The 20,234-nt window shown below is 42.1% G+C and overlaps 1 protein-coding gene across 1 annotated transcript in view; it reads left to right on the forward strand.

Moving 5' to 3' along the window:
* LOC143157297 (macrophage mannose receptor 1-like) overlaps positions 1-19,627 on the forward strand; it is a 42,494-nt gene extending 22,867 nt beyond the window's left edge. Inside the window, exons 20-30 of the mRNA XM_076332117.1 lie at positions 954-1,096; positions 2,137-2,251; positions 2,835-3,031; positions 3,801-3,891; positions 5,804-6,036; positions 6,755-6,920; positions 8,084-8,236; positions 8,680-8,796; positions 9,000-9,161; positions 11,236-11,268; positions 18,752-19,627. Of these exons, the coding sequence (XP_076188232.1) occupies positions 954-1,096; positions 2,137-2,251; positions 2,835-3,031; positions 3,801-3,891; positions 5,804-6,036; positions 6,755-6,920; positions 8,084-8,236; positions 8,680-8,796; positions 9,000-9,161; positions 11,236-11,268; positions 18,752-18,882 (1,541 nt within the window). The 3' untranslated portion in view covers positions 18,883-19,627. The remainder of the gene's footprint in view (positions 1-953; positions 1,097-2,136; positions 2,252-2,834; positions 3,032-3,800; positions 3,892-5,803; positions 6,037-6,754; positions 6,921-8,083; positions 8,237-8,679; positions 8,797-8,999; positions 9,162-11,235; positions 11,269-18,751) is intronic.
* Positions 19,628-20,234: the final 607 nt, after the last annotated feature.

Below are 20,234 nucleotides of genomic sequence, written 5' to 3' on the forward strand. Positions count from 1 at the left end.
CTGTAAGTTTCCCACAGAAACAGTGCCATATCCGTCAGCTCTCTGCAGGTACCTTGCATAGCCTCTCAAACAGCGCTAAGCACCTCTGTTTAGACAAATGAATCCTGCCCTAGCTCCCTATTGACTCTAATAGTAGCTTAGAAACCTAGTGTATATCTTGACAACTGAAACGAGGTATTTTAATCTGCAAACTGAATCCCTAGATAACATTGTATTAACTTGAGACGTTGGCCCCCAGAGGATGGCACATACTTCATAACATACGTTTGAACACCATATTGTGCCCTTAGATTGATCCGGTATTTCCTATCATCTCATCCATTTCTGATCCATTTTCTTTTCAAATTTGCTTGCTGGTATATTTCCCTCACTGCCTGCAATGTGACGATGCCGTAGCTTGAACAGATCATAAACAGGTACGCCTGCTGTGGAGAGCCCTGGATGAGGAGCAGAAGGGTCAGGCAGTTCAAATTAAGCACAAGGGGCTACAGTCGTGCTACTATTAGAGCTTCAACTGGCTCGTTCAAAGCTGCCATGGTTACTTTGCCTTCAGGTCAAGCTGCAGCCTGACATATAAAATAGAGAACATTGTGTTCTGCTAAAAAAAAAGAGACTCTTTGATGGATAGGGGTGGGGAGGATGGAGAAAGCAGAAGGAAGTTAATTGATGACCAGAGCATTTCTTCTGAGTCACTGGCCCTTTCTTCCCAGTCTTTATTCTTTTTTCAATTGCTAGATGGTAGCCCAGTAACTAACAGTGCTGAGCAGCTAAAGTCCATAAATATCTTCTGTTTGTAAAAAAATAGTTGAGTGCATAAATGTAGTGCATGGCTCTTTTACTCACTTTTATGGTCTGAACAGTAGAGATTAGCCTCTTTCTAACTCAAAATAAGAAGTGATAAATTATTGTTACAAATACTATAACACCTTTACTTGCTTATTCAATCTAATTATTTTTAGGCTTGTGGAATGATTTAAACTGTGGTTCCTCCAATAAATTTATATGTGAAAAACATAACAGTTCTATTAATTCAACGTTTGCTTCTCCATTGCCTCCTGGAGGATGTCTAGAGAGTTGGTTTTTCTTTAACAACAAGGTATGTCAACAAGTATCTTCAGTAAATTGTGTAAAGCAGTGAAACTGAAAAAAAGAACTGCAAAAAATATGTTTTTTATGATTATAAAATAAATCTGGAGAGTAATTATCCAGTCAGAACATGCTGGCTGGATGGCTGGGCTTTTTTGGAGGTGACTATAGACGATTAACTTTGCAGAGAAATACAGTAAAAGTAGATGTATGCTGAATAAATTTCAGCAAACATAGTTTGCGCAGGCTTAAAATACACTGTTACTGTTTAAGAAAACCCCTCCTCCTCCTCCTCTCCTGTTTTACGTATTCATGTTAGAAACTGAAATTTGTAACGGTCAGTCTTGAAAAAAAAGCCCTTCAGGTGGAATGATTTAGAGAGAATGTATTTGAGCAATCCCTTTGGCTCGTACAGGGTTCCCAAAACTTTGAGTTCAGAAAGACGATGCCAAACTACAATTGTTTTGAGTATAGTTTTACATTCAGACATGGTCTGGAAGTTCTCATTGCTGTAACAGAAGAATTTGTACCAATTTGAGTTGAAGCTCTATTTGCCAAAGGTTGTTTTGTCTACTTTATCTACGTTGCGCTACTACTGCATCCTCAGAATGTTAGGTCAATGTGTCAAGGGATATTTCATACACTTTGGCAGGTTAAACAGTCATAATCACAATCATTGGAAGAGGGACAAGGCACAGTAGAGATCATTCCCTGCAGCTGTGTCACCCAAAGCCACATTTTCTTGGTTTTAAATGATCCCTCTGTTATTCCAGGAAGCAGGCAGATGAAAATGTGAAAAGGGATTATGTACCTGACATCATTACAATCAGTTCAGATGATACTAGACTCCTGGATTACACCTTGTGCAAAGAGAGGGGCTGAGTATCTACCTGGGTAGACATACATACTTTCTACTCTTGAGCTCTATCACTTATTCTAGCCCTGATTTCTTTTTCTGGAGAAATGTACATCCTATAGCTAATTGATATTAGTCGCATACAGCAGTTCCCATCTTTGCTAGTTTGAATGAAGTGCTTGCTTTTTTCCCAGTGTTTCAAAATATTTGCTTCCAATATAACAAGAAAGCTCATGTGGCATGCTGCACGAGATGCTTGTATCGATTTGGGAGGAAACCTGGCTACCATACGAAATGAACAAGTGCAAGGTACATATATGGGCTCTATTGAAAGAAAAAAATATTAACCTCTCACTAAAGAAACTGCTATACTCTCCAAAATAGATTATGGATTATCTGCTGAAAATTGCTTATTAGCCAGGTCAGTTTATGCTTCGTTTTAACTCCAAAGTGTGAAACAATAGCTAAATTACTGCATATAAGAAATAAAGTGTGTGTTTCTAGTTATTTCAGTTGCTCAGTTTTCATGAAACTTCCAGTCTGTTTTGAGTGTGGTTGCACAGATCCCTCAAACTGACAGACATCTGTATTTTCTGTCTCTCTCACTGGCAATATGATTTGCTGGAACACTATGTGTGCATACACAGTGGGGAAGGGACAGTTTCTAATTTGCTCCAGAACTTTCTTTTTGGCTATTTTTTCAACCTTAATGCTTGTGTAACATATGTTCCTACAGATGCTTATCTAAACATTTAGTTAAAGGCAGATGGGCTCTATAGTGGGAAATGTTATCCTTTTAATATGGCCCCATTTCTGGGCTTTTGCACATTTTTCCTGTTTTGGGTAAGTCATGATGAGCTTTCCTTAATGAGAAATCTTTGCTTCCCTCCAGCTTTCCTCTTCTATCATTTAAAGGATGCCACAACTAATGTTTGGATTGGGATGAATGATATCAACGAAGAGTCCACTTTTCTTTGGACAGATGGAAGCACCGTTTCCTACACCAACTGGGTTAATGGTGCACCAGAACAGAAACAAAGCTACTTTGACTATTATGACCTTGAAACGTTGACAGACATCACTGTAGAGGTACAGGAAATTTAAGTAACCTGTATATCTTAGGCAGCTACATGATTTTCCTAAAAGGGAAGTTACAGCAGTAATAACAAGATGCTGAGACAAGTCCTTTTGTAAGCAGAATGGGGCTTAGCAAACCACCTGATAATGATTCCAAATACACCAAAAATGTTTGACAGAGGTTCTGAAGAAGAGGCACCTTGTGCTTTCCATCTGACCTATTGCAAAATACCAGTTCTGTAAAACAAGCCCAGAAAGGCATATATTACATCAGTTCCCCCACAAACTGCATTACCACCAACATTAAAGTTGCAACACCAAACAATAGAAAAGTTATGATAAACCAAAATTAAGGTTGTTGATGCAACATTAATTTGTCTATCTGTATGTCCCATTCCTGGCTAATATGCTCCCACACCGCTTTACTAGTTTCTGATGGTACTGAAGGATATCCTCACAAAAAGGGCTATTTCTCTGCTCACATTCAATCTCTCTTCCAAAGGAGGTAAATGTGTAGTTTCTGAGGAAATGATAGGCAGCTAGTCACCGGAGATTTTTAACATCTTCCATCAGACAACTTGCTTATGACTAAAACTTTTTGAAATCAGCATAAGAGAGAAACTCAGATGAAATGTTGAAAGGTGGTCATGGCCAGACCTTGGTCATGGTGGTCCTTTCCTCGCTTCTCTGCCATCAGGCTTGCACTAGGAGTATAGGAGCTTCAGCTCACCACCTCCTGATTGCCTTTTGTAATGGCTGTGTATCTTCTCCTCTCCTTCAGACAGATTGTGTCTTCATCATGAAGTCAGATGGGAAATGGAGAGATGATAGCTGTGACAATGAGAGAGGCTATATATGCCAGATGAATTCACGTGAGTTCTGTTTAACCCAGTCTCCTAAAGAGAAAAAGTATCTCAGTTAGATAAGCTGAATACATAAACCGATGTGATTTCTTTCAGGTTTGAGTCTCATTCTGAGTCTCTCAGGCTTTCAGAGCTCCACTAGTCTTAAGGCTATACTATTTTTAAAGTACAATTTGTTCCACAGAAATTGCTGGAGAGGAACCACTATCTTAATTGGGGTTTTGTACCTAAATCATGAGTAATACTAGAGAAAAATAAATGGAAATGGATTTCTTCTCAGTGAAATATGAGGCTTTTAGGCATCCTTTTTAAGTGCAGTGTAAAACCATGCTCTTGCAGTGATCTCTCCATACTCCTGGCTGTCTCTGAGAAGAGCGTTTAATCCTCTCAACATTTCTACTGACTGCCATATGATGTCTATTAAAATGTGCAGCCTCTTGGCTGTATCTTTATTGTAGGAGAACATAGATTTTATTTTTGTTTTTACACCAAAATGAATAATGAATGTTGACTTTCTTGCTGTAGAACTGTAATTATGCAAATCCCTGCTGCCCAGCCATATAATGGGAGTGGAGAAGGCGAAGCACAGATAAAACAATTTTGCCTCACCTTTACTACAGCATTAGTAAGAACTATTCCCCCCCACTTCAGTCAGCTCCTGCAGCCTGTTTACTCTCAGCATAGCTAATTCGCCTGTAAGAACCCCTTCTTCCCGCACAGCAAACATATAGTTTTAGGGAGGCATTTTTAGTTTGCTTAATCCCAGTTACAGCTCTTCTGAATACATTTACATTCTCAAGGGTGGAAATATACACTGCCTGACTCAAATGTGCAGGCAACATTCAGGCAGACCTTACAGACAGGCTAACAACTTTGAGTCAACAGTGAGTGGTGATCAATTAACATCAAGTATCAAAAGTCTCAGGTTGTGACAACAGGGTACAACAGTAAATGCCTTAAACTGGGAGAGCCCTAAGTCCTCTCCACCAGTGATCTGAAATAGGTGTATACTCAGATATCCAGATTTAGTCAAAATACCTTAAAGCATGGGAACTCAAATATCCAATTTATGAGTGTCCTGGTTTCGGCTGGGATAGAGTTAATTTTCTTCCTAGTAGCTGGTATCATGCTGTGTTTTGGATTTAGGATGAGAACAATGTTGATAACACACTGATGTTTTAGTTGTTGCTAGGTAGTGCTCGCACTAGTCAAGGACATTCCAGCTTCCCATGCCCTGCCAGCGAGAAGCTGGGAGGGGGCACAGCCAGGGCAGCTGACCCAAACTGGCCAGAGGGATATTCCACACCATGTGACGTCATGCTCAGTACATAAACTGGGGGGAGTTGGCCGGGGGAGGGGTGACCGCTGCTCGGGAACTGGCTGGGCATCAGTCGGCGGGTGGTGAGCAATTGCATTGTGCATCACTTATTTTGTATATTCTTTTATCATTATTTTCCCTTCCTTTTCTGCCCTATTAAACTGCCTTTATCTCAACCCATGAATTTTACTTTTTTTTTTCCTGATTCTCTCCCCCATCCCACTGAGGTGGGAACAGCGAGCGAACGCTGTGTGGTTTTTGAGCTACCTGCCAGGTTAAACCACAATGAGTCTTAGTCTGCACTAGTCAGGTCTCTAGCAAGTATACTCTCTACTTCAGGGCATCCAGGATTTCACTCTGCTTTTCACATTAACAAATTTGGTTCATGTTTTACAACAAGTTTGTTTTGGGCTTTTTTGTTGTGGTTTGGTTTTGTTGTTTTGGGGTTTTTTTGGTTTTTTTTTCATTAACAAATTGTCCATGAGCTTAAATAAAGATTTTGACTTACTGTTAATACTGCACGTTTTGACCTATTTTTTATAGCTTCCATGCTAGAGATGAGCGGTATGTTGTAAATTCATGCATTCAGTTTTTCTTCCATAGTTACCACGCAGTCTGAAGTACCAACAACAAATCCATCCTCTGGCTTTGCCCGTTATGGTGACAGTAGTTATTCAATCATTGCATCTGAAATGCAATGGGAAGAGGCCAGAAAAAATTGTCAAGACAAATCTGCAGAACTTGCCAGCATTTCAGATGCCTACATCCATTCATTCCTGTGGATCCAGATGTTGAAATATGGAAGGCCCGTATGGATCGGTCTTAACAGCAATATGGTAAGTGCTGGACAGATGGGAGGTGCAGGTGCTTGGTGAGCTCTCCTCCTCTTTACAGACCTGCTGGATGCCCAGTTTATAACAGTGCTGAAACAACTGTACTCTGAATGGCTTTACTGTGTATGTGCATAGATTTCTAGTGGTCCTGTTAGAGTTACTCAAAGACTTTCGTGCACCAAATGGAGTGAAGAGTCACAGAAAAGGTTAAGCAGGAAGCAATAGATGAAACTCCCTGCTATATAGAGGGCTACTTATAACTATTATTATATTAATAAAAGTTATTATGAGTATTAAAGAGGTATTTTAAGATTATTTTGACTGTTTAGTGCCAAGTAATCTTTACTCACCAAATAGCTCCCAGTTTTAATTTAAATAAAGAAGAGCAGAGGGGACAAATTCTCTGTAATTGCTTCTCTTGATATGGGATTTACTAAATGACCTAAGATGGACTCATCTGAGTTTCTTGCCATGTTGTAGAAGTTTGTGTTGCTTCAGAAAAACCCTCCCGAAAGCAATGCACTGTTGAACACTGTTCATATGTAGTTCTTGTGTAACTCAGAGCACCCAGTGGCATTGCTTAGAACAGTGAATGGTGTTTAAAAAACCAGAGCAGCACAGGGCTTTTTTTTTTTTGCTGAAAAACTCAAATAGACTTAGGACACTATATTTATGTGTCAGAGCTTTTTATGTAAAAAACCCAGAATTTCTTTGTTTTCAGACTGGCAGCTATTACAAATGGACCGATAACTGGAAAACCAGGTACACCAAATGGGCAGCAGGGGAACCAAAGGAGAAAAATGCTTGTGTCTACCTAGATCTTGACGGTACTTGGAAAACAGCATCCTGCAATGAAAGCTACTTCTCAGTTTGTAAGACATCAGATGGTAAGCAAATGAATGTAATAATTTTAAAGACACATTCCTAATTCCATTAGTCTGCCTAATCCTAGAGACTTTACTCTGGCTTGGGCTAAAACCCTCAAAGGAGCATGCTTCAGGATACCGTCTGCCTCCCTGCAGAATTTGGAGGTTTGCTATTGGATGATATATGAATTCAGGCACATGAAAGCCTCTTGTGCAAACGGATATGGCTGCACTGTATTCATGGTAGTCATAACCGTTTGCATAAGATGAAGCTCTATCTTCAAGGTATTTTGCTCTTTCTGAGACATGAGCATAAATCACACTTGAATTTGTGTGTAATATAAGTAAGTGCTGGGAATGTACACTGACTGTGTGGACTGCAGCAACTGGATAAGTTCACACACAGGTGTCACTGAGCCAAAATACAGGCAAGAGTTTCACTCCGTTCACTATTGCTAGAGCTAAAGCAGTTCTGACGTAAGTGTAAGAGCCTTGGGAATGTGAATGATACTTTAACTGTTTGTAGAGGTATGCAGAGGCGTGTTTGCTTGTAGATTTTGTAGAATTGTGTCATTTTCTCTCCTTGAGGTTTTAAGGCTACATAATATAGTCTGTTCCTGATGTGAGATTCAAGATAGATTTTGCCACTTGAAGGTGTCTTGCGAGTTAAACTTTCCAGCCGTACATTTGGTCTGCATATGCAGTGCAAGAACCGCAGACCGAGAGAAGTGAATTGGAGTTGCACACATGATCAGAAACAGAGACTAATTTGGCAGAGGCATGCTCCATTGATGGCTCCTTTGTATAAAGTGACAACATACAGAGACCAGGCAACCATACAATATGGGACTGTGGTATCAATGTTTCATTAGCCTTCAACAGCTTTCTGTGTTGTGAGAATGCAAATTCAAGATCTGTATCATCCCTCAGGGTTTGTTTTCCTCACAGTACTGCCAAGGCAGTTAGTTAGATGCTGCAGGATCTAATTGGAGAAATCAGGTGTTTCACAGTCATCTTGACTGCCTGGCTCTCCCTATTGTCTGAGCTGGGGGCCTGCAGGAATAGTCAGGAATAGAGGTCCAGATAGTTAAAGCCAGGTGAGAGAAATCCCAGACTATTTACACACGTATCCTACCTCATAGGTTACTCATAATCAATACCAATTTCATACCATATGTCTTTAGCTATAGCTCCTACTGACCCTGCTCAGCTGCCTGGAGACTGCCCCGAAGCAGACAATCTCCGAGCTTGGATCCCTTACCATGGACACTGCTACTACTTCGAAGCATCAGCTGGGACAAGCTGGGCACTGGCCTCCCTTGAGTGTGCTCGGTTAGGTGAGAGCCTTCATTATCAACTGACGAGATTTGTACAAAAGTTTATACAAAACTCACATAAAAATGTAAAAACATTGATTTAAAAAAAAATAATTAGAAATACTTTATTTACCTACCAAGCTATTCTAAATCTGGCACAATGAAAATAAACCGACACAAGCGACTTTGTGCAGCCTTCTGTCCTCCCAGGGGCTGCAGCCTCCCCAGGTGTACAGCTTCCCATCAGGTCCTGGCTTCTGGGGCACCGTCCTGGGGGCAGTGGTGGGGGGCCATGGCCAGTAAGCGCCTCCAGGGCTCTGTCCTCTGCAAGAAGCAATGGGGAAGCCAACAGAGTAGCGTGCATAATACTTTCAAAAGTTGTTGTTTGTACAGACTTGAAAGAGGAGGTCATTCCAGTAGTTGCTCACATAGGTTACAGTTATTTGCTTGCTAATGCCTTTCAGGTGCTACCTTGGTTTCAGTAGAAAACATGGATGAATCTGACTTTCTGAGCCATACAATACAACCACTTGGAAATAAAGAAGGAGGCTTCTGGATAGGACTTTACCGAAATGTGGATGGTAATGTCTTACTTTCAATATTTAATAGAAAAATGTTTTGCTAATATAGGAAAATTGAGGATAACTGTATTTTTACAAAAAATGACATGGTCTGCTGAAAAATGGGTTACTATTGCATTTTTGAAGTCATTTGCTGAGCTAAGGAGTTAAAATATCCATGAGAGACATTTAAATTTTTTTTTACTCTGTATGTTGCTCTTTAGGCCAGTGGTTGTGGCTAGATAATGCTGCACTGGACTTTGTCAACTGGGAGGAGAAAGAGTCCAGTATGGAGCATCACTGCGTCGAAATGACTGCACCATCTGGTTATTGGGACAACACTGATTGCTCTTCTGAAAAAGGATTTATTTGCAAAAAACCCAAAGGTAAGTCCTTAGTGATTCAGCCCTTAGTGACAGAGCAGATCTGTTTACTAGTGACTGTTACAGCCCTCCACCACATGTCTAGAAGTAATTTCTGACAGTTTTGTTTGGCACATCCCACTTTTCTGAACATTTGTAGTTGCCTGTTTTTGCCGACTGCGAGCTCCTCACATCCCTGTCTGCACTCGCATGGGAATATGGTAATGTGCTGTATGCACCCTAGGTTGAGAACGAGACTTTCAGAAAACTTTTGAATACCTAACACAGGCATTGGTATGGCATCTGTCAAACACTTGTGCAAACTTAGGACTTTTCCAGGAACTAAGTATTGTAACAGTTATTATACCCTTGCAAGGAGGAATTAATGTGAATAATCAAGCTTCCTCTTCAACCTTGTTATACTCAAAAACTATATTACTGCCCAACGTCAAAAACTGGCTTCATATTGGGCCTGATTCAACAACCTTTAAGTCAGTAATGCCTCGGGGATACTAAAAGGCCAGCTGTTTGTGTTGCAATAATAATATACGGAGTACTTCCCTATTGAATGAAAAATTCAAGTCATTACAGAAGCTGTCTTATCAGTATTTCTGGAAAATTTCACGCGATACTGTATATGCCAGACCACTGTTTCAGAGGTAAAAAACCACATGTAGTATGCCCAAGTGGAGATACAAAAGATATAATTGTCTGAAAGAAAGCACTATCATTTCATTCTCTTAAGTTAGGCATTAAAATCAGTCTTACCTAAAAAATGGTAAGTTGCCATCTTTAAACCTTTGTACTTTCTTTTGTAGTAGCTGTGAGATCAGGTTTAATTTTCCAGCTTTTGCACTGTGCATTGTCCCCAGTAAATCATTGGGGAACATCTCTGTCCTATGCTGAAAACCTCATTTCCTGTGTAAAACAATTTTTAAGATTCCTTTGTTCGGATGAAAAGTTGAAATGACGTGATTTCAATACTAAAGACATCGCAAGACACAGTAGTTCTCAGAAAAATAATTGAAAAATTGGGGTTAGCTTTTCATCGTTTTGCAAATGTAGTCTTTAATTAAGAAAACAAACTGAAATGTACCCAAGAAACAGTCATCTCTCATGCACTGTTAATTTCCATGCTTAAATCAGCCCATGCCCGTGGCAGTAAATCAGTTAATCCCCATTAAAGATTTACAAAGAACATCCAAATTATATTCCATTCCATGTAATACTAAAATATAAGGAAGCACTAAAATCCATCCATTCAATCATAAGATGCTTTCATATGTAACTATTTCCTGCCTTAGTAGGGGACACTGTTGCTTTGTACCTGTTCATATTACATTCTGCTCTGCTTTCTTTTCATTTTACATTTTGCCTTTATAACTTCTCCTCTGGGTAGAAAGTGTTTTTTCAAACTGTAAAGTAAAAGAGCCAAGAGGAGAAATATTTTCTTGATAATTTAGGGAGTCTTGATTCAGAATAGTTTTTCTTACTTTATAAGAACATCCAATATGTTTAATTCTTCTTCTTTTCTGAGTGCCAAACATTTTTTGCACCTCTTCAACAAAAAAAGAGTTTATAAAGGTCTTTTCTTTTTCTCTGTCTCTCTTATGCATAGGCAAATGGGAAGATTACAGCCTTGATTCAGAGGGCATTTTCTAGGGAAGACACTTAAGAATCTTAAACTTAATTGTAACAGCAGAATCCTGCTGGACATGCAGAGCTTCCTAAAATGTGCTATGGGAAATTAATCTCCAGAGTTGTACATCATGTTCTTAGTAAATTAAAATTAATATTTCAGGAAAAACGTGAAAAGGTATTTTTGAGTAAACATAGAAAAGAGTCAGTATTTGAATGTTTGTAGATATAAAACAGTAGAAAGTTTTAAATGAATAAATATTATAGTTTGGTTATGTTAAGTAGGAAGGTAAAACCTTAGTAATGTATTTTTTGCCTCAATTATGTTGCCTTTTATAACAGACATGTTATTAATGCAATGGTAATACTTCAGGGGTTTTTGTTCCTGTATAATTTTAGCAAAACAAACTTATGAATTCTAATGAAGTGTCATATTATTTCTCTCTGATATTCATTGAAGTTGAGCCAAGTGGAAGTCCTCTACAGCAAAAAGGTGAGAGCTTTCATAAGAAAATTAACAAAAATCTAAATACAAGAACTTAAAACGAGTTTTCCCAAATCACCCCCTTTCAGAGAACAAGTCCTGCTGACGGTTACTGGGGTGCATGGTTATAAATCACTCAGGCTAATCCCACAGTGCCTTTTACGTGCACACGAGCTCTCACATGTTCTTGGTCGACTGGACTGCTGCAGGGTTAACCCTGAGCTGACAAGCTCAACAGTGACCCAACTTGTGACTAACTTTGAGAACAGGCACAGAGAGCTTTAACTAGGCTGTTAAAACCTATGTAGATTATATTGGTTTCGGCTGGGATAGAGTTAATTTTCTTCCTAGTAGCTGGTATCGTGCTGTGTTTTGGATTTAGGATGAGAATAACGTTGATAACACACTGATGTTTTAGTTGTTGCTAAGCAGTGCTTATACTAAGTCAAGGACTTTCCAGCTTCTCATGCCCTGCCAGCGAGAAGCTGGGAGGGGGCACAGCCAGGGCAGCTGACCCAAACTGGCCAGAGGGATATTCCATACCATGTGATGTCATGCTCAGTATATAAACTGGGGAGAGTTGGCCGGGGGGGCCGGGGGCCGCTGCTCAGGGACTGGCTGGGCATCGGTCGGCAGGTGGTGAGCAATTGCATTGTGCATCACTTGCCTTGTATATTCTTTTATTATTATTATTATTATTTTATTTCAATTATTAAACTGTTCTTATCTCAACCACAAGTTTTCTCACTTTTAGTCTTCTGATTCTCTCCCCCATCCATACATATATGTATGGATGTATACATACTTTCCCCCAGTTTGTATACCGAGTATGATGTCACATGGTATGGAATATCCCTGTGGCCAGTTTGGGTCAGCTGTCCTGGCTGTGCCCCCTCCCAGCTTCTTGTGCACCTCCAGCCTTCTCAGGCGGTAGAGCATGGGAAGCTGAAAAGTCCTTGACTAGTGTAAGCATTACCTAGCAACAACTAAAACATCGGTGTGTTATCAACATTGTTCTCCTCCTAAATCCAAAACACAGCATGTACCAGCTACTAGGAAGAAAATTAACTCTATCCCAGCCAAAACCAGGACAATATCCACCCTTTATTCTATACCATTTACGTCATGCCCAGGTCCCACACTTTCCAATACATTCCCACTAATCACCACCCCTTTTCCTATCTTTTGATATATACACACACAGATATCATTCCCTTAGTCTATGGGCCATCTCTCTAAGATGTTCGTTGAGCTCATTTAGTCCATGACTTTGGGCTCCATCTGTCATAATAATCTTTCAGGGCAGGAAAGATGGAGATGGTATGCAATGTTGGATTGCTTCATGCTGAAGTCAGTTCTGGTTCCATCATCACTGTGCTTTGCTTGGTTTCATCGAAGTTCATTCTTCATTAATCTGGGTGATTCTTATTGTAATACCATTGGTATAGCATATAATATTACATAGCAATTAACATCATACAGTTCAGATCATTGGCTACTCTCACCCAAAATCAAATCCCCTTGAGGTACACATTGAACTTCCCCATCCTTCCACATTATCCACCAAGTGCACCCAGGTCCTTAAGCAAAAGCAATCCCACAGATGGGTTTGCCTTTGCCCGAGGCAGGAATAACCCAGACTGTCTTCCCCAACATATTTTTTATGTGCACTACAGGGACTTTATTCCCACCTACAGTACGTAAAAGTTCTGACTGGGCAGGGCCTGCTCGATTGGCAGATCCCCTCGTGTTGACTAACCAGGTGGCCTTTACTAAATGTGTATCCCAATGTTTGAACATCCCACCACCCATTGCTCTCAGTGTGGTCTTTAACAGTCCATTGTATCATTCGATTTTCCTGGAGGCTGGTGCATGATGGCAGATGTGATACACCCACTCAATGCCGTGCTCTTTGGCCCAGGTGTCTATGAGGTTGTTTTGGAAATGAGTCCCATTGTCTGACTCAATTCTTTCTGGGGTGCCATGTCACCATAAGACTTGCTTTTCAAGGCCCAGGATAGTGTTCCGGGCAGTAGCATGGGGCACGGGATATGTTTCCAGCCATCCGGTGGTTGCCTCCACCATTGTAAGCACGTGGCGCTTGCCTTGGCGGGTTTGTGGGAGTGTGATATAATCGATCTGCCAGGCCTCCCCGTATTTATATTTCAGCCATCGTCCTCCATACCAGAGAGGCTTTAACCGCTTGGCTTGCATAATTGCAGCACGTTTCACATTCATGGATAACTTGTGCAATAGTGTCCATGGTCAAGTCCACCCCTCGATCACGAGCCCATCTGTATGTTGCATCTCTTCCTTGATGGCCTGAGGTGTCATGGGCCCACCGAGCTATAAATAATTCACCCTTGTGTTGCCAGTCCAGATCTACCTGAGCCACTTCAATCTTAGCAGCCTGACCCACCTGCTGGTTGTTTTGATGTTCTTCAGTGGCCCGACTCTTGGCTACGTGAGCATCTATGTGACGGACTTTTACAACCAAGTTCTCTACCCGGGCAGCAATATCTTGCCACAATGTGGCAGCCCAGATGGGTTTGCCTCTGCACAGCCAATTGCTCCGCTTCCATTGCTGCAACCACCCCCACAGGGCATTTGCCACCATCCATGAGTCAGTATAGAGATAGAGCACTGGCCACTTTTCTCGGTCAGCAATGTCTAAAGCCAGCTGGATGTCTTTCACCTCTGCAAACTGACTCGATTCACCTTCTCCTCCAGCAGTTTCTGCAACTTGTCGCATGGGACTCCATACAGCAGCTTTCCACCTCCGAAGCTTTCCCACATTATGACTGGACCCATCAGTGAACAGGGCATATTGCTTCTCATTTTCTGGTAGTTCATTATACATTGGGGCCTCCTCAGCACACGTCACCTCCTCCTCTGGCGATATCCCAAAATCTTTGCCTTCTGGCCAATCCATGATCACTTCCAAGGTTCCTCGGCGACTGGGGTTTCCTATTCGAGCCCGTTGTGTGATCAGTGTGACCCACTTACTCCATGTAGCATCAGTTGCATGATGTGTAGAGGGGACCCTCCCTTTGAACATCCAGCCCAGCACCGGCAGTCGGGGTGCCAGGAGGAGTTTTGCTTCAGTGCCGATCACTTCCGAAACAGCTCGAACCCCTTCATATGCTGCTAATATCTCTTTTTCAGTTGGAGTATAGCGGGCCTCAGATCCTCTGTATCCCCGACTCCAAAACCCTAGGGGTCGACCTTGAGCCTCCCCTCGTGCTTTCTGCCAGAGGCTCCAGGTAGGGTCATTCTCCCCGGCTGCAGTGTAGAGCACATTTTTTACATCTTGCCCTGCCTGGACTGGCCCAAGGGCTACTGCAGGAACTTTCTCCTCTTTAATTTGTTCAAAGGCTTGTCGTTGCTCAGGGCCCTATTTGAAATCGTTCTTCTTCTGGGTCACTTGGTAGAGGGGGTTTACGATCAGACTGTAATTTGGAACATGCATTCTCCAAAACCCCACAACACCTAAGAAAGCTTGTGTTTCCTTTTCACTAGTTGGTGGAGACATGGCTGTTATTTTGTTGATCACATCCATTGGGATCTGATGACGTCCATCTTGCCATTTTATTCCTGAAAAACTGGATCTCCTGTGCAGGTCCCTTGACCTTACTTTGTTTTATGGCAAAACCAGCTTTCTGAAGGATTTGGACTATTTTCTTCCCTTTCTCACAAATCTCTTCTACTATGTTGCCCCACATGATGATGTCATCAATGTACTGCAGGTGTTCTGGAGCCTCACCCTGTTCCAGGGCAGTCTGGATCAGTCCATGGCAAATGGTAGGGCTGCGTTTCCTCCCCTGGGGCAGTCGGTTCCAGGTGTACTGGACACCCCTCCAAGTGAAAGCAAACTGTGGCCTGCACTCCGCTGCCAAAGGGATTGAGATAAAGGCATTAGTGGTATCAGTTGTGGCATACCACTTGGCTGCCTTTGACTCCAGTTCGTATCAAAGTTCTAGCATGTCCAGCACAGCAGCACTCAGTGGCAGCGTGACTTCGTTCAGGCCACAATACCCTACTGTTCGTCTCCACTCTCCATTAGACTTTCGCACTGGCCATATGGGACTGTTAAAGGGTGAGCGGGTCTTGCTGATCACTCCTTGGCTCTCCAGTCGACGAATCAGCTTATGGATGGGAATCAGGGAGTCTCGGTTGGTGCGATATTGCCGTTGATGCACCATTGTGGTAGCGATTGGCACCTGTCGGTCTTCAACCTTCAGCAACCCCACAACAGAAGGGTTCTCTGAGAGACCGGGCAAGGTGGACAGCTATTTAATTTCTTCCGTCTCCAAGGCAGCTATACCAAAAGCCCACCGGTACCCTTCTGGGTCCTTGAAATATCCTCTCCTGAGGCAGCCTATGCCAAGGATGCACGGAGCCTCTGGGCCAGTCACAATGGGGTGCTTCTGCCACTCATTCCCAGTTAGGCTCAGTTCGGCTTCCAATAGAGTTAGCTGTTGGGATCCCCCCTGTCACTCCAGAAATACAGATGGGTTCTGCCCCTTTATAGCTTGATGCCATTAGGGTACACTGTGCACCGGTGTCTACTAGAGCCTTATACTCCTGTGGGTCTGATGTGCCAGGCCACCAAATCCACACAGTCCAGTAAACCCAGTTGTCCCTTTCCTCCACCTGGCTGGAGGCAAGGCCCCTCTAGTCCTGGTCATAGTATCCGTTACTCACTTCTTGTAAATATGAGTCAGAAGTCTCTTCATTAAGATCAGAAGTGAGATTGTCCCTTCTACTCTGTCTGGGGAACTGCCCACTGGAAACTGGAGCAGCAATTTTCCTGGAAAAACCCGCCTTTTGTGATTGCTTTTCCTTGCAACTCACGTACCCGTGCCTCTAGGGCTGAGGTAGGTTTTCCATCCCACTTCCTCATGTTCTCTCCATGGTCACACAGGTAAAACCACAGGGTGGCCGGTGGTGTATGTCCACTATATCCTCTCTCTTGAGCAGAGGAACGCTGACTCCTAATAGCTGAGATACTGGTCTGTACGGGTGGGGAGTAGGACCTATCCTCTTTGAGTTGCTGGACTTCCCAGGACAGTTTCTCCACAGCCGAGACAAGGGAGGAAGAGAGACTTTCTTTGTATTGCCAGAGTTGGCCAGCCAATTCATCCACCGTTTGTCCCTCTCCATCTTTCCAGGTCATTACTGCCAATGAGTTGGCATATGATGATGGTGTGCTCCATATAAACTTCCACCACATCGGTTGTGTGCACTTGACTTCATCTGGATCTTTAGATAACTGCTCGTTGTCCAGGTCAGCATAAATCACCTCCAGCACAGCTAATTCCCTCAGGTACTGGATACCTCTCTCCATGGTGGTCCACTTGCCTGGGTGACATACATCTTCCTTGAAGGGATACCTTTCCTTCACGCTTGACAGGAGTCGCCTCCAAAGGCTGAGGAGTTGTGTCCCTTTTCCAATCGCTTTGTCAATGCCCCCTTCCCTAGAAAGGGATCCCAGCTGCTTGGCTTCCCTACCCTCTAATTCTAGGCTACTGGCCCCATTATCCCAGCATCGGAGCAGCCAGGTGACAATATGCTCACCTGGACGACGGCTGAAATCTTTTCATACATCTCGCAGCTCACTCAGGGATAGAGATCGGGTGGTTACTGCCTCGTTTATGAGTTCTTCCTCTTCCTCCTCCCCAAGCAGTGGCCGGCTCTCCTCCTCCTGTTCTCGTGATAGCTCTACTCCAGAGTAGTCTGTCTCGTACACTTCTTCCTCCGGTTCCCTTTCAGAAGAAGTTTCTTCTTCCCTTACTAAACAAGCTGACTTCCACTTCCAAGATTTCTTCTTGTGTACAGGGGCGACTGATACCGGCACAGGTTGGTTCCTCAGTTCAGCCGCAGGGCCTGCCACCGGGGTTAGAGTGGCTGCAGGGCCTGTTGTTTTATTAACAGATCCAGAGACCTTCTCTTCCTCTTGAGGGTACTGAATAGTGCTGAACAGGGCTCGGTAGGCATGAGCCAGGCCCCAGCCCGTTGCAGTGATCTGTGTCTCTCTGGAGTTGCCAGGGTGACAGCATACTTTTTACAAATATTCTACTAATTTTTCAGGATTCTGCGCTTGCTCAGGGGTGAAGTTCCAAAACACTGGGGGTGTCCACTGTCCCAGGTACTTGCCCATGCTATCCCACACACCCTGCCACTCAAAACTATCCAGCCCTGAGGCAGATCTCTGGATGATATTCTTAAATTGCTTATTATCCTCAGACAAAACCAAAACAATATTCCCAAGAAATACCAAGAGAAGTACCTTAACTACCCAAGGATGTTCAAAATACTGAAAAGTTACTGTAATGAAGGAGGAAACATCATAGAAGAAGGTAGCAATGCTGCCATTCTGTATTTCCTCCCTAAAAAACCTCTCAGAGGAAGAACTATACTTGCTAATTGTCTCCATGAAGTGGTACCTGAAGTACAGTAATGGCTTCAGTACAAATCTCAAATACCAGATTAAGCTCAAGGACAGTGTTTTAATAACAAACCTCCCAGGCAAAACATCACTAATCACTGCAGACCACAGCAAACTGCAAAAACCAACACCAATCTCTAACATGTACAGCAAAAAAAAAGAGCATGATGAAGATTAGACAAACCAACATAAAGAACAGATGAACCAACATTGTGACCCGCAACTGTTAACAGATATAAATTCCTTAATGCGCTCTGGTTAATCTGTTATTATCTCAAACCCTTCGTGCCCCACATTGGGCGCCAAAAAGGATTGTTGTGGTTTAACCTCAGTCGGCAACTGAGCACCACACAGCCGCTTGCTCACTCCTCCACCGCCCCCAGTGGGATGGGGAAGAGAATCAGAAGACTAAAAGTGAGAAAACTTGTGGGTTGAGATAAGAACAGTTTAATAATTGAAATAAAATAATGATAATAATAATAATAATAATAATGATAAAAGAATATACAAAGCAAGTGATGCACAATGCAATTGCTCACCACCTGCCAACCGATGCCCAGCCAGTCCCCGAGCAGTGGCCCCCCCAGCCAGCTTTCCCCCAGTTTATGTACTGAGCATGATGTCACATGGTATGCAATACCCCTTTGGCCAGTTTGGGTCAGCTGTCCTGGCTGTGCCCCCTCCCAGCTTCTTGTGTACCTCCAGCCTTCTCAGGCGGTAGAGCATGGGAAGCTGAAAAGTCCTTGACTTAGTATAAGCACTGCTTAGCAACAACTAAAACATCGGTGTGTTATCAACTTTGTTCTCATCCTAAATCCAAAACACAGCACTGTACCAGCTACTAGGAAGAAAATTAACTCTATCCCAGCCAAAACCAGGACAGCAACAGAGACCTGGCTACTGATCAGCAACAATTCAGAGCTCAGATTTACACTGAACAGACTCCAAGTTCAGGCAGGAGAGAACATTTCCTCCATGTTTTTCATGTTGCATGTGGAATAAAAAATTACTATGGTTTCTCACAGTTATATGCATTCATTTCAGGCAAGGAAAAGAATGAAGAGACTCACCCACCTGTTCATGTCTCCGTTTGGCCACTCATTTTCTTGGCTATTCTCACTCTTCTTGGAACCGGCATGTTGGTCTATTTCTACAAGAGAAAAAGACAAAACTAACTATCAACAGATTCTGGCAATGAAACACTTCTAAAATGGTGTGTCGGTGACTGAAGGAGTGGTGAGAATGGGTCCTGTGCCAAGTTACTTGCTGAAATGAAAAGGATGTATCTGCTAAAAGTTTCTAGTGAGGATATCTGTAATCTTAATTTAAATCCCTTTTCTCTTTTTGCACTAGTAGACTCTTTTGTATCACGCATATTTTACAAAATCGGAACTACGGATTGATGTTTTGTATAGTTTTGTAACAGTCAAGATGTTCCCAAGTGCCTTAGCAAAAACACTAGTGTAAATAACTTGTCAAGAACAAATAAACGTACTGACAAAGGACTATAAAAGTCAACTGGTGAGAATGAATATTCAATAAAGTGTGATTACTAGTTAGAACTGTATTCCCATGACTTTGTGGACACTGTCAAGAACTCAGAAAATAAAATCTGCCCAACTCTGTTGCAATCTTGAACTCGTTTTGCCCCACAAACTTCACTCCATGAGACCAACACTTTTATTGTTCCTTATAGCTGTATCCTATTACACTTACTTATAAAATGGTGCTTCATATACTTATCTCGGATAACTTTGGGATAGAAAACCTTGCCATTTTCATTTTCTGCTATGGAAAATATAGTTCATACCAGCAAAGGATATTAAGCTCACGTGCAGGTTTTGGTCTTTTTTCAATCTGATAATATGATTGTTAACTGTATTATGTTCACTAACATGAATTAAAATATTCTGATCCTTGCATTCTTCCTTCTTTTTGTTAATGCTTTGAAATAAATAAAGTTTTTATTAGTATAATTTTCAGCTTCAGACTTCCCTGCGAATCAAGTGAGAGGAAAGGGGAAGGGAGGTGCTCCTGTCTGCACAATAACTCTTTTGTCAATAACAAGGAGGGCTTCTCTCCCCGTCACTTTGAATTCAGCTTGAATAAGCACCAACTTGCCATTTTTAAATGTGAGAAAAAGGAATTGGATACTAAGGAATGTAGCAGATGATACTGTACTAGGAATCTGCAAAAAGACTAAGTTTAAGATGTTAAAAAAACAGTGGAAAGCAGTACAAAATAGCATTTAGGTGAGCTGCAAGTATAATTTAGACACTAAATACTTTATGGGGAAGAGTACTTAGCAGATAGTCCCAGCAAACAACCTGCCTTTCCCAGGCTGCACAGGGTCTACTGAGCAAGCTGGAAAGTTAGAAGAAATAATAATAAAAAGTAATTAAGTTTCTTTTCTAGGCACTGGACTCCTGTTTTCTTGGTGTAAATACAATCAAGAATTTAGCACACTGGTAAGAACAGGTTATTGCACAAGTCAAATGCAGCACGCAGGACACTGACCCCCAAAAAT

The sequence above is a fragment of the Aptenodytes patagonicus genome, chromosome 2 (assembly GCF_965638725.1).
Source record: "Aptenodytes patagonicus chromosome 2, bAptPat1.pri.cur, whole genome shotgun sequence".
Taxonomy (NCBI): Eukaryota; Metazoa; Chordata; class Aves; order Sphenisciformes; family Spheniscidae; genus Aptenodytes; species Aptenodytes patagonicus.